This window comes from Pelodiscus sinensis, chromosome 2 (assembly GCF_049634645.1).
Source record: "Pelodiscus sinensis isolate JC-2024 chromosome 2, ASM4963464v1, whole genome shotgun sequence".
NCBI classification, from domain to species: domain Eukaryota; kingdom Metazoa; phylum Chordata; order Testudines; family Trionychidae; genus Pelodiscus; species Pelodiscus sinensis.
This window is the reverse complement of record NC_134712.1, coordinates 18,943,688-18,966,775: the sequence shown is the minus strand read 5'-3', so window position 1 is coordinate 18,966,775 and position 23,088 is coordinate 18,943,688. Positions and strand designations below refer to the sequence as shown.

The window sequence follows — 23,088 nt, the reverse complement described above, 5'->3', positions numbered from 1 at the left end:
TCTTTTGCTCAAAGGCACATGCAGTATAGACGCTCTCTGGCGCAAATACTTTTAACGGAAAAACTTTTCCATTAAAAGTATTTGCGCAAAATCATGCCAGTCTAGACGCAGCCACAGTGTTTAGTGCATATAAACTCACCTAGCTTTTGCCAGATGGAAAAGATTAGGTTTGTTTTTATTAATCTAGAAACCTTCATTAGTGAGGCACTAAGGGCATCTCTTCTTCCAGTGACTTGAGGGCAACAAACAAAAATCTTACAAAAGAAGGAAAGACCAACTCAATGAGTATGTCTGCACTTTGAGTTGGAAATATAATTCCCAGCTTGAGATGACGTACTATATCCCCAGCTGGAAGTAGTGTCAGACTCAGTGTGGTGATGTCAAACTCTGGGATGGGGTTTAGTATGTAAAAAGCCTTAAAAGTAATAGTAGAAATTAGGCAAAATTCAGCTGCTGAAAACAAGATGCCAGACAGCTGTACAAACCCCATGTGCATATTTCACCAAGGTTTTGTAGGATGCTTGATTTGACCATATACAGAATAACAGCTCAGTTTGACACAGGCTCAGAATGTTATTGCCGTGAATAAAAAAGGCCAGGAAAAAAAAAGAAAGAGGTGAACTTCTGACCTCACTGATGAAAACAGCAATATTCACATTGGCTTAAGTGAGCTGGCATTTCACCCAACACCGTTAGGTTAATATGCATTTCTTGTAATTAGTATTTTTTTTTAAATCTACATTGTTTTAGTACTTCCACAGGGGGCTGAATTGGCAGTCCTAGAGAATGAAGTTATCCATGGAGAAGAATACCAGAGCAACTAAATTACCCATGCTGCCTGCCAATGCTATTTAGCACTGACCTGGACATGGCCTATTTCTCAGAGGTGAAGGGGGAACATAGTCTTCTGTGTATTCCTGTCTGTAATCTATTTGCCAACACTGCCAGCAAAGGCACAAGGTTTAATACCCATTACAGAGCTATTGTGACATGGATGTCTCACCTCTAAGAAACTGCACTGAGATAACATCTGATGGTTGTTGTGTTAACAACTTGCAATCACTGCTGACCTAGACAGGATGTGAGCTGGATGAGTTAAGTTCAAGTGGATATTAATTCCCTTATTTAAAAGTGTTCAGCTTGATCCCATGATACCCAATAACCATGTGCTCTTTTCTGTACTCCATGAACTGTGTGTTCATTACCATATACTACTCACTCAGATTTGTGGTTTTGCACTTGCACATACCTGGTTAGGTGCTTCAGGTGGCATAGGGGATGGCGATTTGGACTGGAAAGCATCCTGTGACATGAATCCAGAATCATGGGATGACACGCTGGACAGTCTCATGGGTGCCTGCTGAGGCACATTGGAGCTGCGATAGCGATAGTGTGAACTAGGTGAATGAGAATGCGAGCCACTCGACCGGGAATCGCTACTGTTAACGCTGTTCAGACTGCTGAGAGAGACAAAAGGAAAAGACAAAGGAAAGGGGAAGAGGGAAAGACAAGAGGGAATGGGAAGAGACCAATACAGTACAATTAACATTCTAGTCTAGCAACAGGCTGCATAAGCTGAAAAGAAATTTTGACAAATAATTGGTAAAAATCATAAGCTGCAAGTATCCTTGATGATCAGAGAGGGAAAATGGCATTCTGCATTATTGTGTGTTCTGCACTCATTAGGGGCCAGACTGATACCCTTACTCGCATTGAGTAGTAAGGGTAGCACAATCTGGCCATAGGGAATTTACCCAGCTTGGGGAAACAGTAACACTCACTCTCTCTCTCTCTCTTTGGGCTTTTACAGAGAGCCAGTTACCATAACCATGAATGGTCTGTGCCGATGGTCAGCAGATAAAGTCTAGTTGGCTCATATATGTTAAATTCAACGTAAGGGTCCAAAGCTATACTGAGGGCACTTACGACATTTTTGTGAGGACAAAGAGGGAAGAGAATTAAAGATCTCAGCTAATAATGATCAAAACAAAACCTTCACTAATTTCTGAATAACCCAAAGAGACTTTTCAAAATTCCAATAAATCTATGTTGCATCATTTACCAACCATACAGTGGATGCTTCAAGAGTTTCTTTAGCATTAAGATAACGTACGAAAGGGACTACTAGCATTCCCCAATGTAAGTTTAGGACTGGTAAACTCTCTGCCCAATGGTATAAAGGAAACAGAAAGGTACCCACCCAGCTGTATGCTGATTCAATGTGTAGAACGTAATTTTTCTACTTAAAAAATTGCATGTTAAGTGTGTGCTTGGAACTAATGTAATAAGGGCTGAGTTGCTGTATCCAGCAGCCACACAAAAGCCTGTTGCTACACAATCTAATCACTTGAGAAAATAAAAAGCTGTCTAGGAATATACAGGAACTTCAGGGGGTAGCTGAGTTAGTCTGTTACAGAAAAAAAACCCAATAAATGGTCTGGTAGCACTTTATAGACTAGCAAAACATGTAGATGGTATCATGAGCTTTTGTGGGCACAGCCGACTTCTTCAGATGACCAGTCATAACTCCGGTCATCTGAAGAAGTGGACTGTACCCACAAAAGCTCATGATACCATTTACATGTTTTGCTAGTCTATAAAGTGCTACCAGACCATTAGTTGTTTTTAGGAATATACAGTGTATGCTCAGCCATTTTCTTTTACAATTTCAGGATATTGCATCTTTAAGCCTGTATTCACTGCTATATGTGTGTACACACACCCACACATATACATATACGGGTGTGGGATAATTTTATTTTATATATGTATTTTATATATAAAATACATATATAAACACATATGCAGATACAGCTGGATATACATATGAAAATGTATAATTTTGCTAGATCTGCCATGCTACAGACTAAGTTAAATTCACACAAAGCAGCCTACGATCCATCTGATCCGTAGGGCAAACCAAAAAAGTAAAAGGGTTAAAGAATACAAAAGTATTAAAGTAGGATTTACAATAGTCAGTCATCTTTTTAAAAAAAAAAAAAAAAAAAAAAGGAAGGGGGAGGATAGTTAATTATTTAAACACCAAAAAGCACAAGGGCAACATGCTGATAAACTGTTTTACTGAAAAAACAGTTTTACAGAGAAAGCAAAGACAGGGTCCAACTATTCCAAAACACACTTTAGAACAGAGTTGTACAGCATTGAACAGTCTTGTATTTCACAGTAAAGCATTTCCACTTAATATACTGAAAAAGTAATTGACAAGTACATTGTTTCCTTTCATACAAATTAACCTAGTAGTGAACTACCGCTTCTGCAAGATCATTTCTTTAGCTAAAATATCAAAACATAAAGCATGCATGATCAAAAAGGATAACTATGAGTGAACTCAGAACTTTGCTTGGTTAGTAAAGTTCGCTCTTTCATCTGCAATGCATTAACTTCAATGACTCAAACTTATCTTCAGCTGTCAAGCCTCCTTACATTCGAAGTTGCATAATGGTTCCTCATTTTTTATGTTCTGTCACACACTCAAGTGAATAATGAGTAGTAGGTATTGATAGCTTGTTATCATACAAAGTACAGGCACAAATATGCAACAGAGCCAAAATTAGATTCAAATGACATTTTGCCAATCTGCTTACCTGCAAACGCTGGATTTTCTGGACATCGTGGTACTGGGGGAGGATGGAGGAGTTTGGTATGACCAACTGTAATCAGAACCTTTCAAATCTAGAATCACCTGATGAAACAGAATTGACCATATACATTCTTTTAAAAAGTTATTTTCCCTCTCAAGAAAACATCCCAAACTTGCAAAAAAACTTAATTGCCTGAGGAATTACAAATCTAATAACATTTTTCTTTTGGATTGATGCTTTGTGATCACCAAATTAATACTTCTTTGTGTGTGTTAACTCAGGATGGATGAAAAGCAGACTAGTCAGTTTCACTTTTGGAGTTCTGGCCCACTAGACCAGGGGTGGGCAAAATATTTTAATGGGGAGCCACTCCAAGATTTTGGTAAGCAGTCAAGAGTCACACTTCTGTTGGAGGGGATGCAGGGTCTGGGACAATGGGTGGGATTAGAAGGGAGCTTGGGATAGAGGACTGGGGTGCAGGAGGGAGCATGAGGTCTGAGAGGGAGTTTGGGTGAAGGAGGGGGTTATGATCTGGGGCAGGGGTTTGGGATGAAGGGTCCAGGAGGAGTTATGGGTGCAGGAGAGGATTCTGGCCTTGGGAAGGAGTGTAGGAGGGGGAGTCTGGGAGGGAGCTGTGACTTGGGGGAAAGGGTGCAGAGGATTTGGGTGGTGACATGGGGCAGGGGAATGGGCTGCAGGATCAGGGAGGGGTCTGGGTGTAGGAAAGGAGTCTGGCCTGGGGGAGGGATGCAGGAGTGGGTAGGGGTGCAAGGTCTGGGAGGGAGTTGTGACCTGGAGAAGGTGGGGAGAGGGGATACAGAGGGTTTGGGTGGTGGCCTGAGGCAGGTAGTTGTGGGAAGAGAAGGGGATGGGGTGCCAGAGGCAGGCTCTGGCTGGGAGGCACTTACCTAGGTGGCCCCCAACCATCATCTCTGCAGACTCCCTGCCTGCGTGCTGGGCAGCTGCTCCATGTGGCTCTGCTCCAGCACAGGGAGGGAGAAGGCTTCATTCACTACCCCTGCTTTCAGCAAAATTTCTCAGCTCCTAATGGCCAGAAACTGGCCAATGGGAGCTGGAAGATTTTGCTACAAAGCAGGTACAGCGTGCAAAGCTTTCTCCTCCCTGCCCAGACTACACAGCTATTAGCAGCCTGCTGTTTAAAGTGGCTGCAGCTGCTGTGTAGTAAAGTTGCCAGTGAGGCGGTTGTGGATCCTGTGGCTTGATGGGCTGGATGCAACCCGCTAGCTGCCTCTTGCCCACCCCTGCACTAGACCAATGCTAGGGATGTAAGAGTTAACTGGCTGCCAGCCCCATTCCTGGGGAGCCGGCTGCACTGTGGGCTCTATAGTATAGCCCTTTGTTGGCAAAACAGCAGAGTTTTGATGCTAAAAGTAGCTTTGTTGCGTGTACACCTCCCCTGTTTGTCAAAAAAGGCAGCAGCTTTTGTCAACAAAACATTGGAATATAAGTAAGGCCTAAATTCTAAAACTAGGTTACTTGACAGTATACATTTAAGGAAGGTCATGGCTAATAGGGGTATAAAATTCAAACAACAGAATGCCTGGAATTACCTATCCAGAGCAGTGCTGCTGTTGCCTCAGATGTTGAAAGGTACCTTAAGGGAGTCAAACAAGCAAATCCACTGAGTTGCCATGGGAACTGGGCACCTAACTCCCTTAGCCTCTTTTGAAATGTCCTGCTGAAAATGTTACCATCACTATGTTACGATTTGTTCCTTCATTTGTTTTCACAGTTCTAGACATGTATTTAACATATGCTTTTCAGGGCTCAAAAGGCATCTAACACCAGTTAGTTTGCAGTTGTCAGAGATGCTGGAGGGTGGAAAATTCACGAAGAGCAGCCTAATTCTAACTGTAGCCAACAGAAAACTTATAGTGGAGTCCCAAGACAGTTTAAACCCTCCATATCTTTTGAAAGAGTCCTCCCACTTTACAGCTGATCTATAAGCAGCACTTTCTACTCAGTCCTTTTTGAAGCACATTTGGTTGTTTCTCAGCCAACGCTGGAAAATCCCATTTAATCAGTTAAACGTTATGTTTAACTGGTTAACTGCTCACATGGTAGCAGGTGGGGGGCTGCTTTGGCCGGGCTGGAGTGCCCCTCCCTGTGAGGTGCCAGGCCGGGCCTGCAGAGGACAGGGGCTGCTACAGCTCCTGCTGCTTAACTAGTTAACCATTCACATCCCTATTCTCTGCTACTTTCAACGTGGCATTTTGTGTTGGTCTTTGCAAGATTCCAGGAAATAATGGATGATTTACCATACAATGTTAAAGGTGAAACAGTTATCTTGCTGCATTTAGGTACCTACAAAAATATACTCAAGTAATTTTTACCACTTGAGTTAGTAAAAGTTCTAACAAGCAGTAAACACTCTTCCCATCCTCCTAGAAAGCTACCTTTTGTAGGGAGTAAGAACTAACCTGTTCACTTGATGATGGCAATTTGTGAGGGTCCATAGTGAGATTTTTCAGGTCATCTGATATGGTCTGCAGATGAGTTATTTCTCCTAGCATTGATATTTCCTCTTCCTGAAGAGATTCAAAACACAACAATAAGGGTCACCATATTCCTGGTTTTTAAAAACTGCCATATATAGACCACAATGTGCAACATTTATCACTCCATCTGTTATGGGCCTTTGTCCAGGAGATTATTATTTCCCATGGGAAAAGGGCTGGAAAGTTCCATCTACAACAGTGATGCACAACTTAGGCTAGTGAGTGGGCCGCAAGAGTGGTCCTCCAACTCAGCAGGCTGCAAGATTGTTGTAACCAAGACAGGTTCCTGGGACAGGGTAGTTTTGCTAACTGCATGTGCATACCTAGAATCTACGGGTGCGCTGCTTGAACCATAGCAGCATTTGATTGGATGCAGAAGGAACAGCTGACTCTCACAGTCAGTGTTGTGAACAATCAGCACACACTTCACTTCATATGCCCTTGCTTTGTGTGTGTTAGAGATGTAATATATATATATATATATATATATATATATTAAAAAAAAACAGTAGCCATGAAAAATCCTACTGGTTATATGGGAAATGGTTTTATCTGGGGATGTATGGGGGTGCCCCCACAACTGCTACCAAGATGTCCCTTGCCAGCTCCATGCCTGAGATGCCAGCTGCCCCGTGCTTTGGGCTCTGCAGCCGGCAAGCTCCTGACACGTGTTGGAGCCTGTCTGCCGATCCTGCATCCAAGGAGCCAGCATGTGCCATGAGCCTGCTGGCTGCAGAGTAGACAGTGCAGGGCAGGAGTGGGTCCAGCAGCCTGCACATGAAAAAAATCAGGAGTCTACCAGCTGCAGAGCCCATGGCACAGGTAGCCAGTGCTGTAAGAATGGGGCTGGCAGCCGGTGTGCCCTGGGATTAGGAGCCTATAAGCTGCAGAGCCTGCAGGGTAGCCAGTGTATACCAGGAGCCTGTTGGCTGCAGAGCTGGCAGTGCGGGACAGCTGGCACTCCCTTAGTGTGGTGGCAGCCAGTGTCGGAGCCCGGCCAGCAACCCGGAGGGACCCCTGCGGTGCAGACTGGAGGAACTCTGCATCAGCATTCCAGACAGCGGTGGCAGCAAGGCCCCAGGCAGCAAGGAGGAAGTCTGGGCGTGGAGCTGGCAGGTGGGACCCTAGCCGATTTTAACTGGTATCAGAAACTGGTAAGCATCAGCTTATCGGTTAACTGCTTAAACTCTTATGTCCCTAATGTGCGTGTCACTTTAGAAATACAAGTAGGGAAAAAAGTTTGCAGACATAGAAGCTAGCAGAATTTGGCAACCTTGTGCATGGGTAAGAATAAACAAAATGGGTAACAAAAATGATGAGGGGCTTGGAATGAGTCCCATATGAAGAGAGATTAAAAAGACTTGGACTTTTCATCTTGGAAAAGAGGAGACTAAGGGGGATATGATAGAAGTCTATAAAATCATGACTGGTTTGGAAAAAGTGAATAAGGAAAAGTTATTTACTTATTCCCACAATATAAGAACTAGGGGTCACCAAATGCTATTAGCCAGGATAGGTCGGAATGGTGTCTCTAGCCTCTGTTTGTCTGGAAATGGGTGACAGGGGAGGGATCACATGAAGATTACCTGTTGTGTTCCCTCTTCTGGGGCATCTGGCATTGGCCACTGTTGGCAGACAGGATGCTGGGCTAGATAGACCTATGGTCTGACCCAGTATGGCCGTTCTTACGTTGGCCACACGTAGAACCCCAATGGGTCCACCACTGGTCTACATTTAAGAACGAGAACCACACCCAAGTCAACCTGTACCTCGTGCTCAGTAAGCCATCTTTTTCACCCATGAGATGCAGAAATCTAAGCAAATGTTTAGAAAGATTTCTGCAAACAAAAGTTCAGTCCCTCTCTGCATTTGAAATAGGAATTGGAACTCCTAAGTTCACTCTATGTTCAGCCTTAAGGATCTTATCCCTGAAACTAAGATACAATGGTTGCACTTACAATCTTTGCTGGTTTTGTGTGCACTTCTTTTAGATTAAGTCATTACATAAATCTGCCATTCAGATTGGCACATACCTATGTCACAGGCTAGTTTTGTCCTGACAGTTTCAGGAACATGGCAGATTACCACAGCAATTGCTTCAGCTACCAATGGCAATTTTATCCAGAATGTTTGTGTCTGCTATTCATTTCTTATTGCTTAGGCTTCCTCCTAACTAACACTGAACTGTGGTTCTATTTAGGGACTGATGCTTTTTCTAAGAAAGCATCAAGAACATATTGCATATGCGTTGACAACCATTCACAAGTCTCATATAATGACACAAAATGCCATTCCTGGGCTTCAGGCAAACCGAGCTTAAGAAAATATACTCAAACCTCTCAAATGTATCAAGAAGGGCATTGCATTGGTGGCTCAAGGTATCAGAAAACTGTATCGGAGCAAATTGGAATCTGCCAAATAACCATTTATGTATATTTGGGGGGGAGAGGGGAGACACATGTAATATATGTGAGTCCTAGTATTCCATGAGGAGTTAAGAAGGAAGGACTCTTTTTAACATCCCATTTTAAAAAGAGGGGGTTAGAGAGGGTTAGACTATGAATTAGTAACATCTTTAAGATTTTGTTCAAAACCTTTATTACTAATTTCTCTACCTCAAAATTACGTTCACTTGTCTAAGTTGTGAATTTTAAGAACCTGGAAGAAAAGACTTACTATCACAGGCCGGAGCATCGAGATAAAAGTACAGAATCGACTGCGTTCTTCAATGAGAGCCTTTCTAACAGCCTGCTTCTCAGTTTCTTCAAGCAGCAGGTACTTATCATTGACATCTTGTAATGCACTGTCCAGTTGGGGCTGGATGTCACCTCTCCCTGTACACGGAAAAGAATAATAAGTAGGTTTTGACTGAACTACAGACTTGCATAGAAGGAACACCTTATTTTCAGTCAATATCATTGTCTCCTTGCCTGAGGAGGCTATTTATTCATAGTGTGAGTCTACACAATATTTTCTGTAATTAAAATGTATTTTCTTAAACAAGTCTTTTACCATCATATCCCTTTCATCTGGAAGAAGAAATACATCCCTCTCAATTCAAAGGAAGTCCCATCAAGATAGAAAGAGCAGAACTTGGTTTGCACTTCACACGGAGAGGGTAAGATGGCTGTATTAAGCAAATCTTGTTTAAAAACTCTCAACCATGCTTGTTAAAGACAGTTGCTTACAAGAGTTGTGAAGGTGCCAATCACTAACCATTGATTTCGTTCTCCTTTTCTTCCCCCCCATGAGCCCGTATCTCGTTCTAGTTACTTTTGTTTTTGATATGACCACAAAAGGACCATGCAGTAGCGATGTTCCTTAGAATCATATGACCATAGATACCAATTATTGAAGTCAGAACACTGAACTCAGTTGTATTCTAGAAGTAACTGGTAATACACAAAGAACAGTACTCCTTGTTCTAACCTTTCAAGTTATGTGTAAGTAATAGCTTTTATATATATTAAAACCAAACTAATGAAAGTAAAAGGAACAGATTCTGGTCAGATCTCTCTCTCGTTGGTTGCAACAATCTCCTTCTGCTGAAGCTTGCTGCCACAGTAAGAGTGTGTGTGTACACACACTTACTCTCAAGTCTCATCCTAAAACAAATTACACCCATGCATACTATCCACTGCTCCAAAAATATGGATTTGTAATAAAAAGCAGCCTTAGCTAGAGCATCACCGATACACTGTTACCATTACAAGACGTTTTAGTAAAACTTACCAGGTTCTGTAATATTTTAGACTCAGACACATACATTTACCTAAGCATTCAGTAATGTGATGTCTTCTCTGAAAACCTTATGTACTTTTTGTATATTTCCATGTCCATCAGTGTGGAATACCAAGGACTGTTTGTATATTATATTTATGTTTGTTTATATTAATGAAGCTCCTCCTCCCAACGGCCCTCTTTCTGCAGCCCTCTAAAACATCTGGGAAAGCCCAAGATAACTATTGGTTAATGTGTTTGGGTACACGGTTGCTATGGTCCACTATGGAGTGTACAACATATCTTGGGGTACGTCTACACTACAGCGCTAGTTCGAACTAACTTAGTTCGAATTAGTTAATTCGAACTAAGCTAATTCGAACTAACGCGTCTAGAACTAAAAACTAGTTCGAATTAGCGTTTTGCTAATTCGAACTAGCAAGTCCACATTGAGTGGACTCTGAACAGGGCTTAAGGATGGCCGGAAGCAGTGCCGGCAGGGCATCAGAGGAGGACTTAAGAGCATGGAGATGCTGTCTCAGGCTAGCCGAGGGCTGCGCTTAAAGGGTCCCGACCCCCACCCCGGACACACAGTTCTAAGGGGTGCCCCGCTTGCAAAGAAGTTCTGGCTTGGAGTGCCCGGAGTACCCACACTGGGCACATCACACCACTCGGCCATCAGCCCGGCTGCACTTGCCGCAGGCTGCCATCTGGAGAGAGGGGGCAATTGGGGGGCTGCAGGAGAGCTTCCACCCCCAGAAGCCCGCAGAGCCAGCCCAGTCCTCCCCATCGGGGGCTCGTACCCCATTCCTCCCTCACCTCCTTCCACTTACCCTTCCCTAGCCCCCCTTCTTATTGATGTACAAAATAAAGATAACGTTTCTTCCAACATTGACTCTGTCTTTATTGAACAAAACTGGGGGGAGACTGGGAAAAGGAGGTGGGAGAGGGGAAGAGAAAGGCTGGGAGAAGGGAGGGCAACTAACATGATCAAGGGTTGGGAACAGGTCCCAGATGAAGAAAGGCTACAGAGACTGGGACTGTTCAGCTTAGAAAAGAGGAGACAGAGGGGGGACAGGGTAGAGGTCTCTAAAAGCAGGGGTTGGGTGGAGACGGTGCATTCAGAAAAGTTCTTCCTGAGTTCCCATAAAGAAGGACTAGAGGACACCAAAGGAAAGGAATGGGTAGAAGGCTTCAAACTAGTAAGAGAAAGTTGTTGTTCTTCACAAAGCAAATAGTTAACCTGTGGAACTCCTTGCTTCAGGAGGCTGTGAAGGCTACAACTAGAACAGAGTTGAAAGGGAAGTGAGATCAAGTCATGGAGGTTGGGTCCATGGAGTGGTCTTAGCCAGGGGGTAGGAGTGGTGTCCCTGCCCAAAGTTTGTGGAAGGCTGGAGAGGGATGGCACGAGACAAATGGCTTGGGCACTGTCTTCGGTCCATCTCCTCCAGGGTCCCTAGGGTTGGCCGCTGTCAGCAGACAGGCTACTGGGCTAGATGGACCTTTGGTCTGACCCAGGACGGCCATTGTAAGCTCAGGGCTCAGGGTAGGGGGTCTCAGTGGACCCCCTTGATTTTCATGCACACCTGCTCCTGGGTGGCCAGGCTGGCAGCTCTCCTGCCCTAGCCGGCCACTTTCCTGTGCCTAGTGCGGAGATCGTGGACGAGGTCCACAATGTCCGCACTAGCCCAGGAAGGTGCCGCCTCTTGCGGTCCAGGGCAAGCTCCCGGGAGCCGCCAGCCTGGTCCCGGGAAGAGGGGGTGGGCTGGGGGACATCGGGTGGGTGGCTCTGTGCTGTGCCAGGTGCAGGGTCTGCTGGCTGGGTGCTGGCAGGCTTGCACCTGGCACGGGCACTGTAGCCAGCCCGTGCCCCTTTAAGGGGTCCGGGGCTGGGAGGGAGGCATAGAGTTTCCCTGGTGTTGGCCAGAGTGGCCACCAGGGAAACCTGGGGAGGGCTAGCCTCCCACTAGTTCGAATTAAGGGGCTACACACCCCTTAATTCGAACTAGCTAGTTCGAACTAGGCTTAATCCTCGTAAAATGAGGTTTACCTAGTTCGAACTAAGCGCTCCGCTAGTTCGATTCAAATTCGAACTAGCGGAGCGCTAGTGTAGCGCCTATTAAAGTTAGTTCGAACTAACGTCCGTTAGTTCGAACTAACTTTGTAGTGTAGACATACCCTTGGGGAAGTAACTGAATGGGTAGAAAGTAGAAGCTGATTACTTCTCAGCACCTCCCATTGACTGGATTAGGCATCTTCCAGGCTAGCATGCTGGTTTGTGTGTCTCCTTCTCTTAAGCACCAATCTTTCCCCTGCATTGTATAGAGATTGTAGGCACCTAGTTCAGGTTTTGCGGATCCAAATGTTGTTCCTGTATTTTCTAGGCATCTGTCAGGCATTGCAATACCTACAGCTTTTATGAAATTGTCCCAGCATTTACATTTAATGCTCTGCACAAAACTTTGTGTCTCTAACAACAATCTTGTTTGTTGAGATCTACCGTATAACCTCCTCTCCCAAATCCACCCCAAGGCACACAGCCAAAATGGAAAGTTTCAGCCTAAGCAGTTATAATTTGGCAAAAAGTTATAAACAACTGAAACGTTTTGTAAGATTTGGCTCAAGGATGACGTTTATAAAAGTATGGCAATGGGAAGAAACTAAAGGTAAGTCTACACTATTGTAGTAACTCGACCTAAGGTATGCAACTCCAGCTGTGTGAATAATATAGCAAGAGTCCACTACCTTATGTCAAGTTAGTACGGGGTCTATGCTCTGTGGTGTCAACAGGAGATACTCTCCCATCGACTTACCTTGCTTTTCTTGTTGAGGTCAGAGTACTGGGGTCAACTGGAGAGCAATCTGCCATCAATTTGACTGGGGGGCCTTTACTAGACCCGCCAAAACAACCACCGATGCATCAATCTCAGAGTGTCAATCCCAGCTGTAGTATGGATGTAACCTAACTTGCCTTTTCTGGTGCAGCAAGATTTCAGTGGTATTGAAGTTGGCAGACTGCAGTTCCTGGAATCGGAAATCCATTAGTGAACAGACCTGACAGAACGTAGGATTTTTTTCCTTACTGTTTTGCAGGTTAACTTCAGAATGTATGCCTATGTCCTGTGGACATGGTCCCCTTTCACACAATGTACCACTGCGAACGTACAACATGCCTCTACAGACACAGCGCTGCTCATTTCACCTTAGACTCTTATAAACTGGCAAGCTTTAATGAAAATAGCATTTGATATCTTGACACAACATTGTTTTAGAGAGAAAGCAAATGGCAAGGTGTGATTGGGGTAGCCAGATGGTAACACATTGCCATGCAAGTGATGAAAGTACATCATCGGAGTTGTACTCCCTTATTTAAAGGCAGCATGTTCCATTCTTAGGAGGGATGTTTGTACAAAGGAGCATTTTCCATCACTTTGTAGTGACTCTGAAGCCTATTCTGAGAGCATGAGTAATCAGGAACAATGACCAGCTTCACCCTCAACAAGTTCATTCACTGAGACCTGAAGGCTTTTAGAGTAAAAGTCAGCAAAGAAAATTCAGATGAATGTCTTTTTGCTAGTTGGTGTGAGTAGGACAAATTCAACAGGAGCTGCCTAGAGCTGTGCTCCTGTAAATATTTTCAAAGTCCCCTGGAGATTTGATAGAATGTTAGGAGATGGAGGTGCAAGGAGGCTCTGGGAAATACTCAATAAGATTTTGAGTGCTGGTGCTGAGACGTGGGATTTTTTAAAAGCACCATAGGTATGCTGAGATCAGGGTTCCTGTTTCCTAGAAAACAGGATGAAAAAGCTAGAACTGAAAATGGATTGAAAAAATATGAAACACTTCAGTTTCACTTGTTTTAGACTCCAATTGGGTTGAGAAAACATTTAATAGCACTCTAGATAACTGTACCTTCTGTGTTTCAAACAACTATCACTAAAGAGGTGGACCTAAAAGCACAGCCAGTATGAACTGGTGCAAAGATCTCTTCATATGCATGTCTGTCAGTCAAGATTTATATAGAAACAAGGACAGTATTCATTACTTCTGTGGCCTAGCCAAAGCTAGTACTGAATTACATGCCAGTCTCTAGGTTCTAGGGTTTTAGCAATGTTGGGCAGCAGAAAAACAAGGATGCCTGCACACTGGGAGAACAGAGTACATATGGCATCTTATAATGACCAAGTACCTTGATAAGTGTGTAGAATTAAATTGAGAGGCTGCAGAATAAACCTTTAGTTTACAATACATATGCTCCATCAAACTGATTTGTAACAAGCTACCAAAATATATTTATCTAATGCAAATCTAATAAAAACTATTGGCACAGAAGCTGATTAATATTTACCAGGGCCCTGGGCACAAAGTAGGGATGTAAAATCCTATTCAATTAGTTAACTCGTAATGTTTAACTGGTTAACTGCTTAAACAGTGGTGGGAGGGCCCCTCCACAGGTGGGGGCTGCTCTGACTGGAGCAGCTCTCTGCCTGTGGCGGGTGGGGGGCTGCTCAAGCCCCCACTAGTTAACAGTTAACCATTCACATACCTAGCACAAAGAACATTTGGGCCCGCAAACCTCCTCATCATGGGGCCCTGCCCCGTGTGTCTCTCTTGTCACCCCAAGGCCACACCCTCTGGTTAGGCAGGAAGCTGGAGCCGGACTGTGGCAAAAGCTTCCCAGGGATCAGGGGCCACTGTTTGGATCCCTGGATGCTCTATCTGCTGAGAGAAGTAGGGTGGGGGGGAGGGGAAGGAGCTAAGGAAGAAGGGAGGTGGTTTGGGCTGGCTCTGTGCAAGGAGGGACAGCGGTTTGAGCTAACTCTGCACTGGGGTGGGGGTCAGGAGAGACTCAGGCCAGCTCCACACAGAGAGCAGGGTGGATACAATGAAAAAAAATCCTATTTTTTCCATTTATTTTAAAATCAAATTTTTAAACATTAAATTAAAGTTTATTTTTAACAAGCTAACTTATTTAAAATTTAATATGAAATCATGAGAATGTATGTTAAGGCTTAAACTTATTATAATCTATTAAAATAAATTACATTTAAGAAATAAGCCACACATGTTTGCTGCTAAAGTTGAAAGTCTGACAACTGAGCTGGTAGAAGCCAGTGGATAAGTAGCAGAAACTAGGAAGTGCAGAACCAGGTTTGAAAGAAGTGGCTTCTACTTCAGTTGAAGAGAAAATATTTTGTTCATTTCAGTTTATGCAGTTAGTTTAGTTCAGTGACTTATGGATTCAAAGTTAAACTATGAGCTTTGAAAAAACAAATGTTTGGGGTTTTTTTTCCTCTTCCAATCTCTGTATAAAAACTAGGAGATAGAGATGAGATTTATTAGTTCTAAAATCCCAGGGGACCAAGAGACAAGAAATATTCAGTTCAACTCACTAACTACAGATAGTATTTCCTTTGTTTAAAAAAATCAATTTTAAATGCAAAACATGTTTTTGATAAACTTACTTTTTTCCTTATTTAGCCAGAATAATTAAGGCAATTTTATTTAACTCAAAACCAACTGTAACATGTTGTTTTTGTGCACTGTAAATGAGGCACAGCTATTTTGTGGCACTCAGTTTCTCTTTGCCCAGAAGCGCCTCAATAAGTCCATTGAGGCCTGTGTGACATGCCAACACCCCTTCTTAGAGAGCAGTTATTGACATACAATCTGCTCAAACACAGTCCCTTTGGTCCCAGTGTCATGTCGGGTATAGTCCCTCTTTTCTGAAGGTCTGTTTATTTGCAGTTTCAAATAAAGTCTCTTTCTGAGGTTCTCCACTGGATGCACTCCTCCTTGTCTGAGGCATATTTCCCTTTCACAGTTGCCTTTCTCTGAGGTCTGGCTTCAATTTCTCCTGCTAACACAGTTTCTCAGTCATCTCCTGTTTAGGGTTGCCAGGTGTCCAGTACTGAACTGGACAGTCCGGTATTTTCGCCTCCTGTCCAGTAAAAAAATTCAGAAAACACTGGACACCTAAAATGTCCAGTACTTTCTAATTTTTCCCGGACAGGAGGCGAAAATCCCGGGCTGTCGGGCTCAATACGGAGGCAGCCTAGCAACCCTAGTGCTTACTGGGTTTCACAGGGGAGCTGTCTAGCCCCACGCAGGGAGGCAAGATGGCAGAAGGCTGCAGGCAGCCTGTTAGGGCCAAAACCTAGTGTGGTTACTGAGCAATGCAAGTGGTACCTAGACCACAGCTCCTATACTCTGCTTCAGAGGTCCCAGGTTCAAATCCACCTGGTAGCAATTACACACGCAGTTTTTAAAGGGGCCACTTTTTTTGTTTGTGTAACCCCCAAGAAGATTACCTAGATTCCTGGGACTCTGTCTGCTGGCAGCTCAGGGAGAGGCTCACTGTCCTGGTAGGGCGAGGGAACCAAGGCAAACTCAGAGTCTGCCCAGCAACGAATAGGGAGTGAGATGCCCTCCCACGGAGTTCAGGAGAGGGGAGAAGACTTTTTTTTGGTACATTAGAAAATCAAGCTTATTTACTACTATTGCGCCATATGTATAAAGCTTGACTTCAAAAGTTAGATTCCCCCCCCCCCCCCCCAATTCAGAAAAACAGCTTTACTCAAAGTTTTTGAGAGACTCTGAGTCAGCATATTTTTTTCCTATTTAAATGTTTTAAGAGATTATAAGTAGTTTAGGCCTTAACATGTATTATGTTAAATCTAGATTTCATTTTAAATAGATTTTTAAAAGAGAAAATATAATATAAACAAACAAAATCAAAAGAAATCCAGTAAAAAAAAAAAGATATTTTATTTAAAATACTGATTTTATCCACTGTCATTTAAAATCATTCCTGAATACACTTACATGCTTGGAGTGCTCATCTGCCTCTTGAGAGAGGCAAGATGGTAACTTCCTGCGTGATTATTTTTTAATATCTTTCAAATCATTTTTATTTCAAGTGATTCATTCCCCCTTTTAATTAGATGCAGTGATTAGAATACCATTTACATTACACTGGCGTTCTTTTCAGACAGATTGAGCATTATATGATTGATAACACACAAGAAAATACTGAGATTAAAATTTTGAGAATGATTGCAAGTGAAATAACCTTGGGTGTCTTACATCTAGGCAGCAGCTCACAATTGTTAAGTCCTCCCAATGTGAAATGTGAGTCATTAACTGAATTGACACAGCTAATGAATGACTCAGTTTCAAACAAGCTCCTCTGTTCCTCAGATACAATTGTGCAGGGTGAATGCCCTGGATGAACACAGAAATTCTAAGTTAAATTCATATGTCTATTAGTTTGAATGGTAAAAGATGCACTATCAATGTCACTACGTATCCATTGATGCAGTAAGGTCAACCGATGGTAAAAATCAATCACCACTGTTTAAATGTTACACAGAAAAAAAAAAGTCAGTAACTACTTGGTGCAGAAGTGACTTAGCTTATACCAGTGTAACTCCACTGACTTCAATGAAGTAACGCTCATGTATGTCAGGAGTAACCAGAATCACACCCGGTATATTTTACCTCAGCTCCCTTTAACACAATAGTTCCCTTAATCTCACACAGCTCTGGCCCCACCTGTGCTTTTATAAAGCTCTTATATTGCTGCTTTTCATAACCTACCAAATCTATGTGGACAGGATGCGTCCCAAACACTATTCCTTGGGCAGGAATACTGAGCTGAAGGCACCTTTGTACTAGGGATGTAAAATCCAGTTTAGTCAGTCAAATTTCTGAGAGATACAGGATTCTCCCATGCAACATGCAGAGTGGCTGTCACTGATCAGGATAGCTTCCTGGCAAGAGAAACAGCATTTGAAACCTGGTGAGTGAGGCCTGCCCAGCAGGCAAAATAATCTTTTCAAAAAAATGAGGGATAAAACAAAAGGGAGGGAAGAGGAAAAACTGAAACCCCTCACAACAATCTAATTCTATACTAACAACAGCTAAGATGAACTTGAAACACTCACTAAACAACAACCATAGGAAACGCTGAGGAAGGCACATGGGAGACCCATCTCAGGTCAAGGCGGCAGAAAAGGAACTGAGGTCAGCTTGTCCATTTGCTCTATGTACCTTCAGAGAGTGGCACGAAGAAGCATAGACCAGACGTGAGAAGCAAACTGACGCTGCTAGCAGAAATCCTCTTAACAAGAGCTTGAGGGGCACATGAAGTAGAGCGCCCATGAAACCCTTACTCAGAAAAGCAGTAGCAGTTAGCCACCGCAGCACTCCCAGGCCTTACCAATGTGGGAATCGGGTTTAAACCCTAAAGAGTCTCCATTCTCCAGGCAAAATGGCACACAGTACTCCCTGTAGGCTGCATTCTTGATACACTGATGTCTGAGTTTTGAAAAACTCTGAGGTTGTAATTTAGACTGTAGATCACCAGGCACTTCCTACCTTCTGCCTTCATCAACGTGATTGTACCACATTACTCATGTGAAGGAGCTCTCAGCTCTGGCTGCTGTCAGAGATGAGAGGAGGCCAATTGTGTAAATGTTGCATCCACACTGGCACTCAATTAACAACGTCAATCAACTGAGGCTCTCTCTCCATGAATGACCAAGGAAACTTCAACTGATTATTGCCTCCATGACCCTTTGAAAGTATTTTTCCTCACAGACACGTGATGCACCACAATCATCAGGGAGCATTTACAGTGGCTTAATCTGTTTTAGACAAGACCTTTTGCTAACTATCTGGAAATGTCACAGAACAAGATAATTAAATTAGAGGAAAAATTTCCAGAAAAGCTTCATCACTAGACACTGGATTACACACAACAGTGAAAAAATACTTCCAGGTGCACTCCTGCCCCAACAGGGTATTGGACTGCATGACCTGACCGAACAGAAATCAGAGAGGGACAGTAGGGTCTCTGGAGTTCTCCCAATCAACGAGAGTGAAGAACATCCATGTGGTGGTTCCACAGCACATCAACATGCATGCTCGGAATGGGACCAGTCACTTGCTCAAGAGAGGTCTTAAGGCAAAAAGCTTCGTATGGTCCATTCACTCATCTCTCAATCTTGATTGTTGCTATTGCTGACATGGGGCAGAGCTAAGACACCAATCAGTGTTTCCAAAACTATGGGCCGCAGACTGGGCTGTGGGGAAAAAATACTGGGCCTCAGCATGGCTGCTGGGAGGGGAGCAGAGCGGGGCAGGCTGGGAGGAGCGGGGGAGGAACCAGCCGCTGAGAAGCAGTGCTGTGGGCAGCAGGGCTGTCCCGGTGGAGATCTGGGCGGGCAGCGAAAGCAGGGTTGAGGGGCAGTGGGGCCGTCCCGCGGAGATGTGGGCAGCGAAAGCAGGACTGAGGGCGTGGGGCTGTCCCGTGGAGATCCGGGCATGTGGGTAGGTGGTAGAAGCAGGGTAAAGGGCAGTGGGGCTGTCCCACAGAGATGGGAGGGGGCAGGCAGGCGGCAGAAGCAGGATTGGGGGTAGTGGGGCTGTCCGGTGGTGGTGATCGGAGAGGGCAGGTGGTGGAACCAGGGCTGCACAGAGGGAGGAGGAGCTGGCCGGGGGAGATCAGGAGAAGGAGGACAGGAGAATCAGCTGCCGGAAGCAGGGCTGGACGGTGGCAGCGGGGCTGACCGGGGGAGATTGGTGGGTGGCGGGGGGGAACCGGCTGCTGGAAGCAGGGCTTGACGGGGCCAGCAGGGCTGGACTGGGGAGTTCGGGAAGAGAAAGTGGGGAGAGCGGGACTGACCTGGGCACATGCAGACCCTGGCAGACGAGTGAGTTTGCTGGGGATTCAATTTTTCCCCCTCCTCCCCACATACCCTCCCTAGAGTAGTTGCGAACTGCCTGGCGGGTAGACACACTCAGACAGCGTGAGCACATCTACCAGCCAGGCAGGTAAGGACTAATACACCTAATTATAATAAAACTTACCTAATTAGAAAATACCAGGCATTTTATAGGTCTGGTAATTTCTCAATTTCTTTCCCAGAAAAAACCTTCAAATACCGGACTGTCCAGTACAAAACCGGACACCTGGCAACCCTACCCTTCTTTGCACCCTCCCTCCTAGCCAGATACCCTACCCCCAATCTGCTCCTGCTCCCGCCTCCTGAAGTGCTCACGTGATGCCGGGTCCCCCAAGCCCTGGCCCAGGCTGGGTGGAGGATGCAGCCGAGTGAAACACTGAAAATTTATTCATTTTTCATTCTTTTTTTTTAAAATATGAGTTTATATTTTTGGGCTACAAAAGACAGTAATGAAAAAAACGGGTTCTAACTAAAGTACAAAGTTTGGGAAACCCTGAGCTGGCCAGCTTTCTATCCATCTTACAGCCCATTTATCCAATCCATATTCCCTTAATTTGCTGGCAAGAATATTATGGGTGACTGTATCAAAAGCTTTGCTAACGCTGGCACTGGAGTCTTTGGGAGGACCAGAAACAACTTATTTGAATATTCATCATTTGCTTATTGAATATGCAAATATGCATATGAATGTTACCAGTCCTCCAAAAGCTCGTGAATGGATTTACTGGTCCCCGTGTCAAAAAGTTTGGGAACCCCTGGCACCAATGCTTGTGGCCTGACACCACTCTGCTGGCAGTTGTGGAATGAAGAGGTTGACACAGGCACATACATCACTCATGAACAATACAGAGCTATACACCACAGCTGGTGGGTTGCTTCTCATCAATATTAACAAGAATCCATGGTTACTCACAGGACAATCATAATATGCTACCTGGGTAGCAGCTGCTTCAGTCATGCATGATCAGTACCATGGCATGCAAGAGCATTCAAGGGCCAACATGCATCAAAACCACAGATTTCACAGTAGTCTGAGAGATCTGCAGTTGGCCTGAATCATAAATAACCATCTATTAATGCAAAAGTTTAATTAAAGGAACATATTTTAAAAACTAATAATTCTAATTTCCAAGTTACTGGCATGCCTGTGGTTTGTGCTACGACTTAAATAAAACATAACTTCAACTATAGCACTGTTGATGGATTATTTTTTTACTCAAGGTAATTCTGAGCCAAACATTAAAAATTCTGTGCACAGTATTATAAAGTTCTGCAAATTGTACTTGCCAATAAACAAATATGATGGCGCCAGCACAGCAGAGGGAAGCAGAGGCCTCTGGCTGCGTGGAGATGGGAGATCACCTTACAGCCTGCAATCCCCTCAAAACACAGAATCAGTGGTGAGACTGCACCCAACCTTGACACAGCACAAGGGCTAGGCCTGCTCCAGAAACATCCCAGGGCCTGCCCCTCTGCACCAGGTAGACTCATCCTAAGGGGAGAAGGGCTAAGAGGGTTCTGTATGGCGCAATATGGGTATGGGCAGTTCTATGGGGGACCTAGATGTCAAGGGGCACATTGAGGGGTTCCAGGTGCAGAAGCAAAGGGACTCTGTAGTGGGGTCCAGGTAAAGATGTTTGCAGCTGAGCACAGAGGGTCTGTATGGATGGTGCTTGGTGGAAGTGCTCTGATTGTAGGGGACTCAGCAGGATGAGGGAAGATGAGTGCTTGGGAAAAGGACTTGATGGAGTGGGGGTCCAGCTGCAGCTGATTAGGGATCAGTGATGTGGGGGTCAGGGTACCTTATTAGGGTGCTTCGGGTGCAGGGATGTGAGGTGTGATGGGTCTTCTTAATGGGGCTACCCCAGCAGCTGAGGCAATGCCACATGCTGGGCTCCTGCTTCACTCACCTCCCTAGTCCTCTATCCTTTTCTCTTCCCCATCCCATCCCTTTTCCTCTCCCCACTGCCCTCTTGCCCCATCCCTAAGGATGTTAAGAAGCAGGTAACTGACCAATTGCGAAGTCAGTACAATTTGTATCCACCTTCCTGTCACCACTATTCCTTGGCCCAGTCACCTCACTTCTATATCCCACTACTCTATCTCACCCCCACCTTCTTTTCCCACTGCCTTTTCCCAGAACCCCCTTCCCGCACTCTTTCCACTCCCCCGTAGGCACTCACTGTAGTATTGAAAGCAGAAAGGCGCTCAGCTTTAGAAGAGTAGTTTAGATAGACATATGTCAGGGCTGGTCTAGATGGTGCTTAGTCCTGCCACGAGGGCAGGGGACTGGACTCGAGGACCTCTCAAGATCCCTTCCAGTTCTAGGGTTCTATGAGTCTATAATTCTAAGAAAAGCAGCCTCCTTTACCCAATCAGGTCTTTGCTTGAAGAAATGGGTGGGAAATAGAGGCACGTGATTCCACGTGCTCCCCATGTACCTCACCTGTTTGGAGGGGCAATACCTCCTCCCAAGCTACACCTATGAATGTACCAGCCCAGCTTCCCCATCATTTTCTGTAAGAAAACAGAGACATCTCCAGGTGGGACATGAACTCTGTACATGTGCAATGCTGCAGCATTTCCCTAGGAGGATAGGTTTGGACACTGAAGATACTGCTAGTATAGACAATATAGATACCACCATATACATTGGCCCAATTAAAACTATTTTTCATTGTACAAATTTTGTCTCAAATTGCTTCTCCATTCCGTCTAGGTATCTGCATGGAGTTTTAAAGTTTTATTTTGGACTCACTACAAAAAATAATACAAGCTAAGTATATAAACAGCAGCATCAAAAGTTGTTGTAGCCATTTACCCACTATTCTCCTATGCAACTGTGTGCACACTTTGACCTTTTGATACAATTAATTACTGTAAGTACTGCACAGCGAATCAACCAATAACTATGATTTAGTCTGAGAATAGAAGCACCACATAACTGTTTTCAGACTGGTGGAAAATAATTGTACAACAGTCTCTGCTATTTGTCAGAATAGCTTGTTTAAAAAAGGCTACTGCTAGATTACACTATCTTCAGCAGTGAGGGGAAAAAAACCAAATATGTTATATTAGACTGCAAATAACCTTCTCTAAAAACTCTAAGGAATGCCCGAGATACCTTACAGACCAGAATACTTAGGAGCCCAGTAATTTCCTGGAAACATCAAGAATAAGCTGTTTCCTACTTGTAGTTGTTCTTTGATGCAGATTGTGCATTCTAGTTAGGTATGCACAAGCCAAAGATAACAAATCTGGAGAATTTTGCCTAGCAGTATCCAGAGGAGCAGCACTCATACCCTTCCGCCCTACCCCTTCTGACCATATGAAGGCAGCGCCTTCCAAACCTTAAAGTTCCTTCATACCTAACTACAGACTCCAGTGTCAAGGGGACAGAAGGTAATTTGTGGAATACACAACTGCATCACACCGCAAAGAACAACAGTTACAAGTAGACAATCCTTTTTTTCTTGTTCTCTGAGTTGATGCAGCCAT

At 44.2% G+C, this 23,088-nt stretch overlaps 1 protein-coding gene across 10 annotated transcripts in view; it reads right to left on the bottom strand.

The window, feature by feature from the left end:
* MTSS1 (MTSS I-BAR domain containing 1) overlaps window positions 1-23,088 on the bottom strand; it is a 189,875-nt gene that overhangs the window by 19,900 nt on the left and 146,887 nt on the right. For 4 of the 10 annotated variants that reach the window (XM_006123574.4, XM_006123576.4, XM_025184927.2 and 1 more), the window contains 4 exons: window positions 8,798-8,955; window positions 6,044-6,151; window positions 3,606-3,703; window positions 1,250-1,460 (listed from right to left, as the gene is read on the bottom strand). In XM_006123574.4, coding sequence (XP_006123636.2) covers window positions 1,250-1,460; window positions 3,606-3,703; window positions 6,044-6,151; window positions 8,798-8,955 — 575 coding nt within the window. Of the gene's footprint in view, window positions 1-1,249; window positions 1,461-3,605; window positions 3,704-6,043; window positions 6,152-8,797; window positions 8,956-9,309; window positions 9,356-23,088 lie in introns of those variants that run through there. The other 6 variants (XM_075920153.1, XM_025184924.2, XM_025184928.2 and 3 more) reach the window with 3 other exon arrangements.